This window comes from Nestor notabilis, unplaced genomic scaffold (genome assembly GCF_000696875.1).
Source record: "Nestor notabilis isolate BGI_N333 unplaced genomic scaffold, ASM69687v1 scaffold16172, whole genome shotgun sequence".
Taxonomy (NCBI): domain Eukaryota; kingdom Metazoa; phylum Chordata; class Aves; order Psittaciformes; family Psittacidae; genus Nestor; species Nestor notabilis.
Genome location: NW_009917117.1, coordinates 4,638 through 21,522, shown reverse-complemented (window position 1 = coordinate 21,522; position 16,885 = coordinate 4,638). Strand labels below are relative to the sequence as shown.

Here is a 16,885-nt window from a genome sequence, read left to right as displayed (position 1 = left end):
TGCAGCACAAATCCAAACCACTGCCCCATACCAGCTACCATGAAGAAAACCGCCCCACCTAAAACGAGCACACCAAGATAGGGTACCAGATAGCAGTGCCTAGATAGGTTCTAGATGACGTTGCAGGAGCAAGGTCCACCAGCGATGTGCTGTGTTGTGCTTGCTATCCTTGTTGTGAAGATACTACTTGAGTGCAATCATGTTTTCCATTATTTTCACCAGTTATGATTTTTTTCTAATGTAAATGAAGGAATTGGAAATACTGCCTGAAGGAAAGCTTCGTGTGGAAAACATCTTTGTTACTCAGCTTCTGCTAGAAGAGTAAGGAGAAACTTTGCTAGAGGATTTGCGTTGAAGAACGCTTCTGAAGAAGAAGACAAGCTCTAAGAAAAACATAGCTTATTTTTTCCACAGCGTGCTCAATATCCAAGAAGAAGAATGAGTAACAAACACAAAAGCAAAAGAAAAAGGAAAGTAAGTTTTGAAATGATGGAGTGATTTGCAGGGGTCTAGGTGAAAAGTGCCGTGTATTTGGGGAGGAGCAGCTGGTGAGTATAGACACGTTGTGGGAGGGAACAAAGAAGAAATCTCTGTTGTATGAGGAAGATTGAAAACATTGCCATCTTTTAAACTGAGAAGTAGGAGGTTTAAGATTATTAGAAATGTTTCTAACATGGTTTATGGAAAAATAAATACATAGACATGAAAGATCACATATTGGGAGAGGTGGGGAGAGAAAGAAATATGTTGTTGCATGATAGCAGTCCAAACTTAGCAGTTAAAATATTCATGTATCTGTAAGGTCTTGTTCATAACCCAGTCCAGCAGCACTTACTAGATTTGGAAAAGTGTTTGCATCCTCTGGGGTATTTATCATAGAATCCTAGAATGCTTTGGGTTGGATGGGACCTTTAAAGATCAGCTTCTTCCAACCTCCCTGCCATGGTCTCGCTAACCTTATCCTAAAACCTCTCTTCCTTATATCCAGTTGAAATCTCCCCTCTTTCAGTTTAAAATCATTGCCCCTTGTCCTGACAATGCAGGCCTTGGTAAAAAGCCTCTGTCTTTCTTAAAAGCTCCCGTTATATATTGAAAGTAAGGTCTCCCCAGAGCCTTTTCTTCTCCAGTCTGAACCCCAGCTCTTCAGAAGAGAGCTTTCATCCCTCTAATTTCTGTGGCCCTTCTCACGTCCTGCTTTAACAGGGCCATGTCTGTCTTCTGCTGGTCCCTCAAAGCTGAATGTGGTACTCCGTGTGGGAGCTCATGAGAGCAGAGGGGCAGAGTCACCTCCCTCAAGCTGCTGGCCCCACACTCCCTGTGATGGAGCACAGGATAAGGTTGGCTTTCTGGGCTCCAAGTACACGTTGCCCACTCATGTCCGATTCTTCATCCATCAGTACCACCACCACATCCTTCTCCACAGGGCTGTTCTTGATCCATTCCTGAGCCTGCACTGATACTGGGAATTGCCCCAGCCCATGTCCAGGACCTTGCACTTGGGCTTTTTGAACTTCATGAGGTTTCCTCCGTCCATTTATTTCTATACGTAATGTATTTGTTGTATCTGATAGTAATTTTGGTGGAAAGAAGGCAATATTGAGTCCAATTGAAAGACTTATGGAGTAGAACTTTCCTCTGAGGAATGTAGTTGTTACAGATACTAGCACCTTCTTTGTGTGTTACCCAACACAGGGACAGAGCAATGCACGTGCAAATGCATAGAAGGAAGTCAAAAATAGGTTCTTCAGGTTCTGTGAGCTCTTACTCCACCTAACAGTTGTCCTTTTCCTCTTTGTGGCCAGCTTGTGATATTTGTAGAGGTGTAGCATCAACACAGGGCTCACGTTCCATTTGAGAAATAGGAGAACACCATCCTGTTTCTTTAATCTGCTGCCTTGGTTTCAAAGTGAATGGCCAGGAAGTGTCCCTGTACCCGTTGCACTGGAATGCAGGAGTGTACTTTATTTTCCCTTCTGTGAGGCACACTCTGTCACTGTTCATTTTCTAGCAGGTCGCAGACTTAGAACTTGGTCTTAAAGTTAAAACTTAAAGCTTTGCTGGAGGCTGCACACTTCAGGTTACCCTTTTGCAGCTGTAAGAGGTTGGGTGTCTGCTTCTATTTGACTTGGCATTAGAACTAATGTGCAAGTGCCTTTAGTTTGGTTAAGCAATCTTAAACTCGTTGATCCTAAAATGGAATAAGCAGTAGCAATAGCTTCTGCAACTTGGCTTTCTACTGTGAAAGATCATCAGCAATGAAAACCTTTCACAGCTGGGCTAGAAGAAATGTAACTCATGTAATGCCATCACTGTGAAGTTTGCAAGCGTAATGGTAGTTAGGTTTGGGGGGGTTAAAATCTAAATTTAAGAAAAAATTAAATCAAATGATTATAATAAAAAGTGAGCCAGCTTCTAAGAAAAGCTTTCTCAGCAGTTCAGGCTGAATTAATGAAATATAATGCAGAATACTGGACAGTTTGGGATACTGAAGGGACTCTCAGTGTAACTGATGGAGGAGAACTGCACAAAGAAATGAAATTCGGATAATGTGTGGATGAACTTCCATCTTTCTTTATAAAACAATGTGTGAAAATGTCATTCCAATGAGCCTAAAACGTGCTATTCAACTAGATACTTGATGTTTGATAAAGTTGAGTCTTAACAGTTCTGTTCTTAGTTTATCTTAACATATTATATCTTAACATATTAGTATCAGGATTTGTATGGGGGTGCTTGTATCAGCGAAGGGGTCCCTGCTCTCTTGTTCTTGCAGATGGTGTTAGGCCATGCTTGGTGGAAGGATGTCCATGATGTGCAGCATAACTCCATCTGTGGAAAATGTCTCGAGGCAGTCTCTAGGCTCTGGGCTTACCTAAAAAGTACTTCAAATAAAGAGTCATGTCTCTTTCTAGAGGTCTCTTTTTTTGGTTTTAGGGGTTTAGATACCTAAAGTAATTCCCTCGGGTTTTGAGACCTCCTGCAAATTCAAGAATAGGACAAATTCATAAACTGATCCTTCATTTTGCACGGAATTCTCTTACTGTAGCTGTTTGGCAGCTAGAAGCTCAGAATTTTATACCATCACATCTTTAAAAGACAGAAGTTAAGAAAGTCTTGCACTTTATCCACCCGTGTGTACTGAAGGTGAACGTTACGTGGCTGCAAATACTTGGCTTACGTGTTGACTTCCCATATGGACCTGCCTTTCAGCTCTTCCCCTGCCTTCCGTGTTGCTGGCTGTAGGGTGTGTCTACATGGTAATAACTGGATGAACTATGAAGAAGCATTTTACTGACTTTCACTTAGAAGAAAAGAATAATAAGCCAAGTCACTGAGTTAACTGATGCGATGGGCTGTGTTGTAGCCTGCGAGTTGCAGGTACTCAGCCCCTCTCCCTGTAAGATACACTTCAAAAGTCATTGAGGAAATGCAATCACTCGACTTCCTGCCTTTGAATTGACAAACCTAAATCTGGGTTTTGGAACAGAGTACTGAGTGGTCTGTCCAAAGCCCAGGAAGAAATCTTAAGTCTGATTGTAACTCTGTATAGGAAGCACATTGGGAACCTTCAGTTCATTATTGCTGTAAGACAATCAAAGGGTGAGCTGTTACTGAAGACAACAGTTCACTTAGTATATGATGCACAGCTTGTTGCAGTGAGAGTAGCAGAAACTTGTGGCTAGAAGAAAGCAATTACGCCTCTGGTAGTAACCTCTAAATCTAAACCTGCTGTGAAATGCATTTAAAGATGGTCCAACCCTTTGAAGTTTGGTACTTGGATCCTTTTCTGGATCCGGGAGTCCCCTGTTTGCACATAGCTTTATGAACTCATACGCAGCTCTCTTAAAGGAAGAGGGACCAGGAGAGCTGATAAGATATTATGTGTGCTCAAGTAAAGGGTGGTTGTTTCCTTGGCACACATAAGTTTCAGTGAACCAACTATTTGTAAATACAGCAAGGAACTTCACACACTTGGCCTTTACAAGCCTGCCCTGCTGACCACTGATAGGACAGCTTTTAAGTAGTACCCTTATTTCAGCTAGCACACTGGTCTGTTTTGTGTGAGTTTGGGAAACTCTGAACCTGCTTTAGTGAATTATGGCCAAGAAATGTTTCCTGCTACTGGCACCTTTTTGAGGCACATTGTCTGGCAATGCTCCCTTTCCTATCATGATTACTACTGAAGACAAGACGGTGGTTCAAGATACTGGCGTGGTACGTATTCCTCACGGCTTTGCTGATGGGCTTATTAAACTGTTGTCCTAGTTAGTGTGTTTTCATGCTGAATGATTTGGTACTTGCTCATAAACAAGATCTGAGTGATTTGCTTTTAAATTCCATTTTAAACAGCTTAGTAAGTAGATGGTTCTATTTCAGCAAGAAACTCACATGAACGTTGTTTTGTGAGATTGTGACCAGTTTTGAAGGTTATGGAACTGATCTCTGAGAATTGGGAACATTTGTAAAACCCTTTGTCACAGAAGGCAGAAATTCGGGTCCCAGCTCAGGAGGGATGTGGGTTCCCATTACGTGTATTTTGTTCAGAAGCCGTTTGAAACATGAAAGCCAAGAAGTTTAAAAACTTGCTTATCTGTAAGTGTGCGTGGATGAAATCTGGTGGTGTTCATCTTAACCACAGCTCGTTGTGTTTCCAGGTTGTCAGGTCTCAGTACCAAAAAGCGAGGTAGATGGAAAAGGTGGAAGAGATTTTGTGCAAGTGGTGTCATGTAAATGTGCATTTTGCAGTTAGTTTTCTCCAGCAGCATGGGCAGACCTGATGAAGTTCAGTTCTGTATTTTCTCTCAGTGGATTTTGGGTTTTTTCCCTTTTTCTCCCTCTGTCTTCTCTGTGCTGCTGGAGAGTCTCAGCTCTATGCTCGGTTTCTCTGGAGAGTCTGATCTCTGACCTTGCATGTCCCCTCTTCATCCCTTCAGGGGACCTGTTCTGCTCATTCTCCTCCTTTTTCTCAGCTATAGCAAACCTGTTCCTCTTTGACTAACTGATCTTCTCCGTTTTGTTGATGGGGATGCATAATTCCACAGGTAACATCCTCATGTAGAGGGTTATTCCACCAGAACCTGTGGGAAGAGTTAGCAAATCTTGAATGCTGCCTGCAGCTTTCTTCTCCTTCGTGCTTTACATTCCTGTCTGATTTAAGTTGTCCAGTGCAGTTGTGTCTTCTTTCTTCAGTGAGCTAACTGAGATCATAGTTCATACACAAGTTAGCTTCTATTAGAGTGGTTTGGGTTAGAAAGGACCTTAAGATCATCCAGTTCCAACCGCCTGTCATGGGCAGGGACACCTCACGCTAGAGATTCCTTATTAAGGATTCCTATTAAGATTCCTTAAAGGAATCCCTTTGTATTTCTTCTCAGTTTCTGCATCTTTTTCTTGGCCAAGATGCTTTTAGAAGTATTTTTACAGCCATATGATTCTTGAGGTAAACAATTTTAATGTGCTTCCTATCTCTGTGGCTGTGGTGACTTGATATTTGTTTGCAGTGTCTCTTAGGCATCCATGCCATATAGGTATTAATTTGTCTGCTTGACTGGAGAAAATCTATAGATTAGAGACAAGATAGAGGCAAGTCAGAAATACTTGAACAGCACAGCTCTCCAGATCTCATAGCAATGAAGACTGTTACGAAATGCATCTTGAGCTAGAGAAATGCAGTCGAGCAAGGAACGGCTCCCGTTTCAGCTGCAGATATTTAGAGGTACCAGCACATCCTTAACAGTGCTACGAAACTAGATAACGAGTCAAAACTTGTGTGCCTGTAGGTGTAAAACATGCAGGGGGGCAGCTCTGGCATAGGCATTCATTAAGTATTGCTTATGCCATCTCTAGCCTTCCAAAAGTCAGAACTGTTATTTATTGTCTTGACTCGTTACTGCTTTTCTTTTACTTGAAAACATCTCTATTAACTTTTAATTACTGGTTTGATTGTACTTTTGCATTATAAAGCACGGTGCCACTTTTGAATATATGGGCAGTGAAGGCAGGAGTAGTTAATCTTTTACAGAAAGCATCGACTTCTGTGGTCTGGAAACTCTTCTTAGTATGAAGAACAGCAGAAAATGATATAATGTTCTGAGCAGCGGTGCTGCATCCTTCTGATCTCCTTGTAATGTACCGTGCTCACCGAGTGAGCATTGCTTTCTGTGTTAGTCTTCTGCACTCAGTTAATACTTCAGTTGGTGACAAAGGGCAAAGGAAACCACGTCAGCGTGGTGAAAGTCCATGGTTGGAGGTGAGGATGACAAAGCTTTCCTAATGTAAAGTTTGTGGTGGTTGGTGCAGTGTGAGAAAGTAGGTGCAATCACCAGTCATCTGTATTGAACCCATTGAGCAGGATAACCAGCTGGACAGGTTTGGTGCTGTCTCCTTGCAGCTTCTCCATCCCACATGTTCCTTTCTAATCCTGCTTTCCCACAACTCTCCTTCTCCTTCAGCATCAGGCATACCTCATTTTCCTGTAAGGCAGCCCAGCCCTCAGCCTGTGTTGTGCTGGCACTGTGTCATCTGGCAAGGCAGAGACTGCAACCTGGTGCAAGGGTGAGAAGATCTAATTGTGGGAATAGCTCACTGCAGGAGGCGTGCTGGGCATTCTGCAGTGCCACAGCTCCTTCACTTTGGAAGTACCTTCTGAGCCTTCACCTGCATAGAGAAATCCAGCACTGATTTACCTTGGAGTTTCTTTAGTGAAACCGGATGTTGGAAAGCTAATTACCAGTTATTAGTCCTTATTTTACTTTATTGTTACTACAGCTAAGCCATATTGCAGTTCTCTATTAGTTCTCACTTCTCCTAATACTGATATGCTTCCCCATGTGTAATCTTGCATTTGGAAAACATTTTTAAACTGTTCGTGTCCTTTTCCTTTTTAAAATACCAAATTAGGTTTGTTGTTTTCATCTGGCCGAGCTCCCTGGATAACTTCTTTTAATATGCCAGTTCCCAAGGGAAACCTCTACCTGCAATATGACCTTTTAAGCCTGCGTTTGGGTTTTTTTTCTGTTTCAGGCAGAAAGAAGCCAAGAAATGTCTGCCAATTTAAAGTACCTTTCCTTGGGCATCCTGGTTTTCCAGACCACGAGTTTAGTCTTGACCATGCGTTATTCTCGGACGCTGAAAGAAGAAGGACCTCGTTACTTGTCCTCCACTGCAGTAGTTATTGCTGAACTTCTGAAGATTTTGGCCTGTGTTCTCTTGGTCTACAAAGACAGCAGTATGTGTCAAATTTTGCACCAAGTAGTTTTCCTATCAATATGCTGTATTGTAGTGGCAACTGCAGAGCAGCCATGTGAGTACAGGCGTGAAACACAGCATTTCCCTTCTCGTGTTAGAAATAGTCTTGGAGTGACACTGATCATACCTCATTCTTCAACACAGGGTAAAAGATACTGTCTGTTTGCTCACAAGAGTTAACGTTAAAGAATGTGGATACTGAGGAGTTGAAGAATAAATTTTCTACTAACAGGTTAAAGCTAGTAGTAGAAAAGCAGCAGCTGAGCAGCTGTGTTTGCTCAGGCACTTGAAGAAATTCAGATGTAAAATGAAAAGCTTTAAGGTGTCCAAAGCACGAATGATAGAAAAAAAAGCCCAAAACAAACAGGAGATGCAGAAGGGAGGAAGCAATTTCATTATTACGGGAAGAAATGCAGGTGTAAGCTTGAAAAAAGTATATTCAGATTTACTCTAGTTCTTATTTTGTACATTCTAGACTGAATTTATCTGGTTCCTTGACATATATATTTGATTTTCAACAGCTTAAAAATATCATTGTATATTCATAAATATTGATGGCTTGGCTTCTAAAAGTGCACTTTTTAGATGACATTATCTTGAAATATTGACATGGTTTCGATAAGTTGTACTTAAATTCTTCTGAATAATTGTGCTAGTTGTGATATTCCTGGAAGTCACCTTGCAGCCTTTTCCTCTTACCTATATCTGAGTCTCATGGAAGTTAAACAAACATAGTATTTTGAGGTCTTGATAGCAGTGATAGCTTTAAAGAGGCAACAGTCTCTAAAAGCAGAACATTTATATATGTATATCTTCTCTTGTTTCTTTGGGTAGAGTGCAATGTACGGACTCTGAACAGAGTGCTACATGATGAAATCCTTAATAAACCCATGGAAACCCTTAAACTTGCTATTCCTTCAGGAATTTACACTCTTCAGAATAACTTGCTGTACGTAGCACTGTCGAACCTGGACGCAGCCACATACCAGGTACTGTACCTTCGGATCTCTGTGTACGTTTCAAATCCATCCCTGAATTATGCAGTAGTGACTGTTTCTGGGTTCTTCTAGGTTACGTATCAACTGAAAATTCTTACCACAGCATTGTTTTCTGTGTCCATGTTGAGCAAGAAGTTAGGTGTATACCAGTGGCTTTCATTGGTAATATTGATGACAGGAGTGGCATTTGTTCAGGTAAGTATTAACAGGTAGTTTGAGTTTGTTTAATGTGTTTATTCAAGGAACGTGGATTTCTGTGTTTATTCTACAGCTTTCTCATTCCACCAGCTTCACATGAGCACCAGAGTATGGTCAGGAGCTACGAATCACTACTGGCCAGGGCTAGAGGACACCAGAAATGGTTCAAAGACAGAAGATAACACCTCTTGTGTCACAGTGCTCTGCTGTAGAATGTGACAGGAGCTCTGGAGCAAGCTGCAAATAGCAATGATTGATAGCAGTATTTATTAGCACACTTCTTCAGACATGAGGGACTCACTGATCTGCTGCTGCTCACAGTGTGAGGTGGTTTCAGCATAAATTTGCTGGAACTTTTTCAAGAGGCAGACTTGGCCTCTGCTCTCAAGAGTGCAGGTACAAGAGGTTGTAGTTTTTAGAGGGCAGGATCATGGAATAAGAGACTAAATTCTAAGGATTTCTAAGAATTTTTAGCATATCATAGATTATTTTTTTTAATTAAGGATTTAAAGAATCTGAGGATTACATTTGAGAGACTTTTCAAATTTAATAATTAAAAACGAGCATAAAACATTCTGATAGTAATTAGCAGACTTCAGAATGATTTTTTCTATGGCATTGCATTTTATTCTGTTAGCAGCAGATATATTGCAGGATTTAGCTTCAGAAATTTCAGGTTTAGTCATCTGCATAATCACTGAAGAGGGGCACATGCAAAAGACAACTGGTCCCACCTTGAAGGCAGCTTGTACGTGCTTTTCTACCTGTGCTTATATTTGTAAGGTAACGGGTGGGTTGCAGAAGTTGGTGACTGTGAATGACCCATCACCAGTCATGCTGGGATTGAGAAACAGTTCTGCCTTATAGCACATAAATCCTGGCCCTGTTTGAACTGATGGGTATTCTCCCAGGTCAGGCACCGTTTTACTCCTCACAAACAGGCAGAAAGAAAACTGGTGGCTTTGCAGTCTTTTCTAGGTATTTATGGTGAAAGCACAAACCTTTGCGAGCGTGGGATTGTATTTAGTTGCTAGAAAACAAACTTGCATTTTAGAGGTGCTCCTGACTTGATTTTCCCAGTGACTTTCGTGTAACTGTTTTTACACCCAGTGGCCTTCAGACTCTCAAGCGCCAGCCGCTACGGAGCACTCGGCAGGATCTCAGTTTGTGGGCCTGATGGCAGTTCTCATAGCTTGCTTTTCCAGTGGGTTTGCTGGCGTTTATTTTGAGAAGATCTTAAAGGAAACCAAGCAGTCTGTGTGGATCAGGAACATTCAGCTTGGTAAGTTTGCTGCGGGTCGTCTCTTCCAGGTGCTGCATGCTGCAGAATTAAGATAAAGGTGCAATACGTAGTACTGAGTCTGGCAGAATCTACCACAGAACCAGGAGATGGGGTAGTTTTTTGTAGTTACAGTTGGTCAGACACTGGTATAGTCAAAAATGTCTGAATATCAGCAATATCTTTTCCCTTTTCTTTTCCTGGTGCTGTGTTTTAATTACAAATGGTTTCAGCTAGAAACACAGAACTGCATTTTGATTGTATCTTAATAGTTTTACATGCCCACAGTGATTTGCAAATTGAGGGTAGAGAAGGGGCTCAAAACCTCTAGTTGCTATCTGCGAGTATTTATTGTAGGTAGGGGGTAGGGAATACATCAGGAAAGGTTACGTTAGGGAATTCTGGAGGCAAAGAAGGGTGAGTAGCTGGGGCTTGGTCCAGGATTTAAGGGAAGATTTGGTGCTTTGGGTGGAGCTACAATGTAAAATCCATTGCCAAGGAAAGCTAAAAGTGCTTTGGTGGGCAGCAACGCAGGTATCTGAAACAATTTCCAATTAAACAGTCATAATTGCAAAAAAATCAATTCTTTCCTCAAATATTCTTCAGATTTTTCTGCAGTGCACAGAAGTGTGTATGAAAACAAGTGAGTTCATTGGTTTGATGACCAGTTGGCCTGGTCATATATTGAATGTTCTAGTAGTTGCTTTGTGAAAAACGTGAGATCAGGAGAGACTGCATCTGAACATGAACTACTGAAGGTGATGAGTAACTAGGACTGTGAAAATGAAGCCTGTGCTAACAGTGAGAACCAAGTCACCTGATTTCTAATTCTGTTTTGTCAGTGAGCTTAATTTGCCTCCAGACAAAATTCAGCGGAGTATGTTCCTTATGAAGATTGTTTTCAGTTCAGGAATTAAGGCTGTCATCTTCCATAGCTTTTAGAAAATCTTTAAAACATGAAATCACCATTTCCATACACGTCGGTGTAGCCCTTGTGCAAGTGCACGGTAGTGAGTTGCCCACTTAAGACGTCGTATCATCCAGGAGCAAGTCAGTTGTAAGCAAGAGCTTTGAAACAGAGCTCTTCTTCAAGCACAAACAACAAAACCCATATGTCCAACGTGGTTTTCACTTTCATATCCACAGAGAATTATTAGAACTGTAGAAAACAATGAAAAATATATTTGAATAAATGTTGGAAGATGCAGGTTTTGATGCATCCCAGGCTCAGGTCAGGGAGGGAGGAATAGTTGATTATTTATTTATTTTAGCGGATCGATTGGAAAACAGAAACAATTGGTTTAATCTGAATGAAATCTAAGGTTTTAATTCTGCCTACAAAAATAATTCTTGTTACACACAAGGTTTTATGTTGTTCAGTGTCTGTCAGAAAGAAAAGTGGTGAGAGCAGAGGCCAGCTTTCCATAGAAAAGGAGTGGAAAAACTGCTCCCCCTTTCCTGCTCAGGACTAGAGCCTGCATCAGTCACAGAGGAGGGGTGCGTGTTACTTCCATGCCCAAGGGGGTTAGGAAGAGTTTCCCAGGCGATTAGAGGAACACTATACTCACCATATCAAACACTTTTTAATGTCATCTCTATCTCTTCCTTTGACATTAAGTCTCTGCTAGTGACCGTTCACTGTGTTTGAGACCGTTGAGACTTCATCAGAAGAATCCCACTTCCAAGATCCTTGTCCGAATTGCGAAACTCTTTAATTCCTGCTCTTGCTGTGTCAGTGAATGTGTTCCCTGTTTTGCTCATAGGTTATAGTGTGACCTCAGCCTTCAGTCAGGACTCCTTTCAGGAAAACTGAACTTAGTTTAAGTGAATTTTGCTATATGCCATAAACAAAAATCACCCCATAAATGAGAATATCTGTCTGAACCCTGGTTGCATTTGAACGTGATGGTATCACAAGGGGCAGTCCTGTTTTAAAATCAGAACTACGTGAGCAGTCCTTGAGGACAAGGAACCTGTTTGCATGTTTTTCACCTGAAGCTTTTAAATCAATCTTGTACTTTCAGGATTTTTTGGTAGCATATTTGGACTGATGGGTGTATACATTTATGATGGAGAACAACTGTCAAAGAATGGATTTTTTCAAGGATACAATAAACTTACTTGGGTAGTTGTTGTTCTACAGGTGAGATACCTTGTATCACATGTTTCTGTGGAGGCACTTGGGATTTACTCTCCTGTAAATGACTGGGGAAACTAGTGGGTGTCATTGAAGCTACTGAGAATTCTATAGCCGAAAGTCTGCTCTATCACTATTCGAATAAACCTCTAAATAAAAACCTTGCAAATATATAGCAAGTGCATTACTAAGTATTGTGCAACATCAAAGCATGTAAACTTCATTTCTTTTGCAATGTTTAATAGAAATGATATAAAAAAGCCCTTCCTCCCGTGGCTAAAAGTGCAGAGTACAAGCACTTCCACTGATTTAATGATGGTAACACGATCAACAGTTTCTTTACTGGGGAAAGAACTCCTCCAATGTTTTTCTTTAACAACCCATATCCATAACATAAATGTAGTGCTCCTAAACCTAGACAAAACCCGTTCCTAAAGTAAATGCATGTTGTTAAAACAGATGCTGTGAGTTGAATTCTCAGGTTGCAAATCCAAACATTACTGTTTTTTCCAGGCACTTGGAGGGCTGGTGATTGCTGCTGTTATAAAATATGCAGACAACATTTTAAAGGGATTTGCAACTTCTCTCTCTATTATTCTGTCAACATTGATTTCCTATTTCTGGCTGCAAGATTTTGTCCCTACAAGGTAAGAATTCTTTTCCATGTATGCTGAAAAAAATAAGGTAAAAAACTTAATGCTATAACTGCAAAAATAAGTAAAAGAACCAGTTTGAGCCACGTTTCTAGAATGTTTATAGAATCATAGAATCAGCCAGGTTGGAAAAGACCTTTAAGATCGAGTTCCCAGCACTGACCATGTCCCTGGGGGCCTCGTCTACCCGGTGTGTGAACACTCGGCAGGGGCACTGACTCCAGCACTGCCCTGGGCAGCCTGTTCCAATGCCTGAGCACCCTCTTACACCTTATATACGACTTGCACATAAAAGCTGAGTTTCGTAACGTACCATACGTAATACTTAGTAGGCAAGGTTAAATCTCCTGTAAGATAGAGCCCCCCACAGGTCAGGAATAACTGGTGCTCAGTTCTTGCCTCTTGACAAGCCACTGTGGCAAGCTCTGTCCTTTTCTCTCCTTTTCCTCCCTACCTGACCTCCCTCAGTGTGTTCAGCTCCTACTTTGCTCTCCACGTACATGTCTCTTTGCATACACACATGGAAGTTACACTACAGCAGTTAGTTGCTCAGGGACACTTAAAAGCCAAAGGCAGAGGTTTTATTTGATTTTTCCCCTAAAGACAAGTAAAAAAAAAAATCCATAAAGAATCCCATATTTATTAGTAAAAGAATCCAATATTTATTAGTGAAAACAACTTGACCAAACAAGAAAGGAAAATGGTTGCTGTAGGCTTCTAGGCCCAATACACTGTGTCCAGATGTTGTGTGAGTCAGATTTTAGTAGCTCTGTGCTCTGCAGGTTTTGTACATGGCTGGGTTCCACAGTAGTGTTTGTCTTGGCAGTGCATGTTAATATATGGAGTGCAGAAGTAATATTCCAACCTTCTTTCTCTATTCCAACTAATATTCATAGTTTGCTTATAGTTGACCTACGCTCCTCACATGTTACACATACTCATAGTGTAAAAATATTTTGAATAATATTCACAACTTTATCTGATACAAAAAAACATCTTATCGAAAAGCATTTGCAGTATTAGCAAGACTTTACATAAACGTTCAAAAAAGGAAGTAGAACAACTATTTAGGCTTAAAAAGTGGAAGACGTTGAATTTCAGTTACAAGCAGCCTACACTTGCCCTATTCAAACAAATGTAGAAAGTGGTTTAGGTATTTCTGTGTGCTCAAATGGAAAATAATCAGTAACTTGCCAACTTCTGCAAACACGGTGAAAATGGCCACAGTGGTAAATAATTAAATGAGGTGAAGCCAGCTAGCAGCACGTAGAACTTGAAGCCATCTCATTTAATAAAACTCACTTAAGTTGAGTTAATCAAACTTAATCTTTAGTACCTTGCTTATGCCAACTGAATTTAGTTGAACTGAAACTGCGTAATTGTTTGGGCTTCAACAAACGTCTTTGATCGGGATAATAGATGGAAAGTGCTGAAGTGCTTGGATGTGTTGCAGTGGATCGTGTCCAGAAACAGGCTGACTGTATTCTCTCAAGGATTATCAAGTCATGTGCCATAGTTTTTACAGCGTTTGGTTCAGAAGCTCAAATTGTCAACACTGTCATGTCTTTGTGACAACGCTCTTTTCTAACATGTGTACTGATTGTCTGTTGGCTTTGGGTATTTTGTTTCAGACTTGTAACTATCAAAACAACCCAAAAGGCCTATGTGTCACAATACAAAAGATGCCTTTATTATCTTCTCCTTACATAAATCTTGATGCCTCTGCCAAAAATTAGATTATACTGACTTGCAAACTGCTTCTTGGGCCGCAGTGATTTGTTTTGACATCAGCTTTGGACTTCAAAGCAAACACGACTCCAGCAACATGCTATGTGTAAGATGTTAGGAGATGCAGGGTTGTACTTCTTCAGCTTCTGCTTGCGTTTTGCACAGAGCTTTAGGCAAAAGAAAGGGAAGAAAAGATTGGTCTGATTACTTTTGACAGTGGTTTCATGAAACTGTATTGGTAACGTTCAGAATGTCACTAGAGTGGTACTTTACTTTGTGGATCTAAATGTCTTATTTCAACGTCTCTCTGAATCCTTCTATAACAAATATATGCAGATTGGTTTGTTCTTTATAAATTGGACAAATACAACTTATCCTCTGTGTTCTCACAATGTCCTTTCTTTGATTGTAACACATAAATGAAGTTGCATCAACTGAAACAAGCTAACTTTATCTTTTTTGGGGTTTTTTTTCCCTATCCTTATTCTGTCCAGTGTCTTTTTCTTTGGAGCTGTTCTTGTAATAGCAGCTACTTTCCTATACGGTTATGATCCCAAACCTGCAGGAAATCCCATTAAGGCATAGCACACTTCCTCATCAACCTGCTTCTCGAGATCATGCACTGGGGGCCTTGCTAACAATGGCATGTGGAAAGTGTCATTGTGCACTGCAAGGAGAGGATTCCTACCCTGAAGCTATTGACGAAATGCTTATGAGTAGTTTTGAACAGCCAGAGGGGTTGAAGGTGATGATACTGTCTGTAACGGACGAGAGGAAAAAGAAAAAGGCAGGGGATTTTCCAGTGCAACTTGCTCATAAAAACTTGAACAAAAAGTTTCCAAGAAACTGCAATTAGGAATGTTTACAGCTCGGACTGGGATTGCGTCAAGAGAATTACTGTACTGACTGCTGCAGAAATCCGTCCTATGCACTCTGAAAGAGCACACGACAACGTTGTCAGATTGTCCGGGTCTGCAATTTGACTGTATTTAATCGTAGTAAACATGGGGTTTAACTGTTTGTCTAGTTGCGTGAGATCAGATGAATACACATCGTAGTTCTGAAGTGATGGCTCTAATTAGGTGTTCCCATTAAAACTGTGACGATTGCAGTCCGATCGAAAGACACTTTCGTAAGATCAAATATTTTTATATTTTTAGAAGGCTGATTTAATAACAGAAACGTGTTATTAAATTATAATAATATAATTCTGTTGCTTATATAAAACTCTTGTAAGAATGTTAACATTCAAAGGAAGACATTCAGAGTGAAAGCCGGAAATCTCTGTGGGTACTCCAGCCATCATCTGGATAGCCTCTAGTGTTCCACCAGATGGGAAAACCCTGCTCTGTGAACACAGGCGGGAGGTTCCTGCACTAACCTGGTACTGACAGAGTGCTTGCTCAGAGGTAATGCTCCTTCTTTTTATTGATCATAAATCAACTTCTCCGTAGAACCTTTAAAGTAGATTTTATGCTTTCAATATCCTCGGGGGATTTTTAACCACCATTTAAAACAGAAAGCCCACAAGAAACATTCTGAATGCGTTATTGTTGTCTGTAACAGCTCCATCTGGAGCTATTCTGGTCTATCATCTGTTTACTGTACTGTACTTTTACAGAGGTGTTTTTTAAACAAGTGGTGTTTACTCATGACCTCTCCAAGGCTTTTTCAGTACATTTCTATGTAGTGGCTTAATTAGAGATTATTTTTTTTATTGTTATCATTTTGTTCTGGGAGTCCAACATGAGAGCAAAATGGGTTCTCTGGAGCTATTCAGTTTAGTAGTGGAATTACTTTAATAGGAAACATAATGCAAAAGTAATTAACTGTGCAATAGGTAAATATAAAAGCATGCTGTTCTTCTGTTTTAAACCAAAACCAAACTTCGTAAGGAAACCTAGAAGCAGTCAGAACTTAGATCAATGAGACTGTTACAAACACGTCACTTGTTGAAGTATTTCCATATAACCAGAAACATACACAAAAGAAAGTGAAAAATGAGGGAACTAATAAACAAAAAAAGGTGTCTTAAAAAGCGCTTTTTTTCAGGAGGCCTATTCACAATGGATATTTATGTAGAGAGACTTCTTACCCACACGTAACACTTGTAAAGATACACATTTATACAAACCCCATCCGTAGTCCCTTACCTGTAGAATGGCAAGTGGCACAAATGTACGATTTCCTTCATTTCCCTCTAATGCTCTTTCTGGCTTCTGTCCTGTGCTAATGCACACGTGAAGAGAGAGATGTTTTAAAATGTTAATCAAAGCGTCTCATCCTCTTGTCCACACTTCAGTGGTGGATTGACAAGGAGAGTCTGGAAGAGGGCTCTGAGATTTTTTAATGAAGTACTGTAAATGGGAAAGCAGAAATTCCACTTACATCAGCCAAGTGAAAATAGTGTTTTCCTTCTGTTGGCAGTGACGTGGATTATCAGCTTTTTGGTTGTTTAGCATATCAGAGCAAGACATTAAAGACATTTCAGAGTCAAGGGCTTGCTAAGCTTTGTGAACTGTGAATCTGACCCAGCATGCCAGACCTGCAGTCGAATTGGTAGTCAAAACTATCTTGTATTACCCTAACTTGGCATGCTATGTTAATCTTCAGCCTTTCACCTATAACCCTTAATGGGACAAAC

The 16,885-nt window shown here is 40.5% G+C and overlaps 1 protein-coding gene across 1 annotated transcript; it reads left to right on the top strand.

Annotated features, from left to right (window-relative positions):
* The first annotated feature begins 438 nt into the window (after positions 1-438).
* On the top strand, positions 439-15,204 carry SLC35A3 (solute carrier family 35 (UDP-N-acetylglucosamine (UDP-GlcNAc) transporter), member A3). The gene is made up of 8 exons (XM_010024943.1): positions 439-478; positions 7,028-7,228; positions 8,083-8,237; positions 8,319-8,441; positions 9,555-9,726; positions 11,748-11,866; positions 12,374-12,507; positions 14,736-15,204. Exons 1-8 carry the CDS (start codon positions 439-441, stop codon positions 14,824-14,826), a joined length of 1,035 nt encoding a protein of 344 aa, XP_010023245.1. The 3' UTR covers positions 14,827-15,204.
* Positions 15,205-16,885: the final 1,681 nt, after the last annotated feature.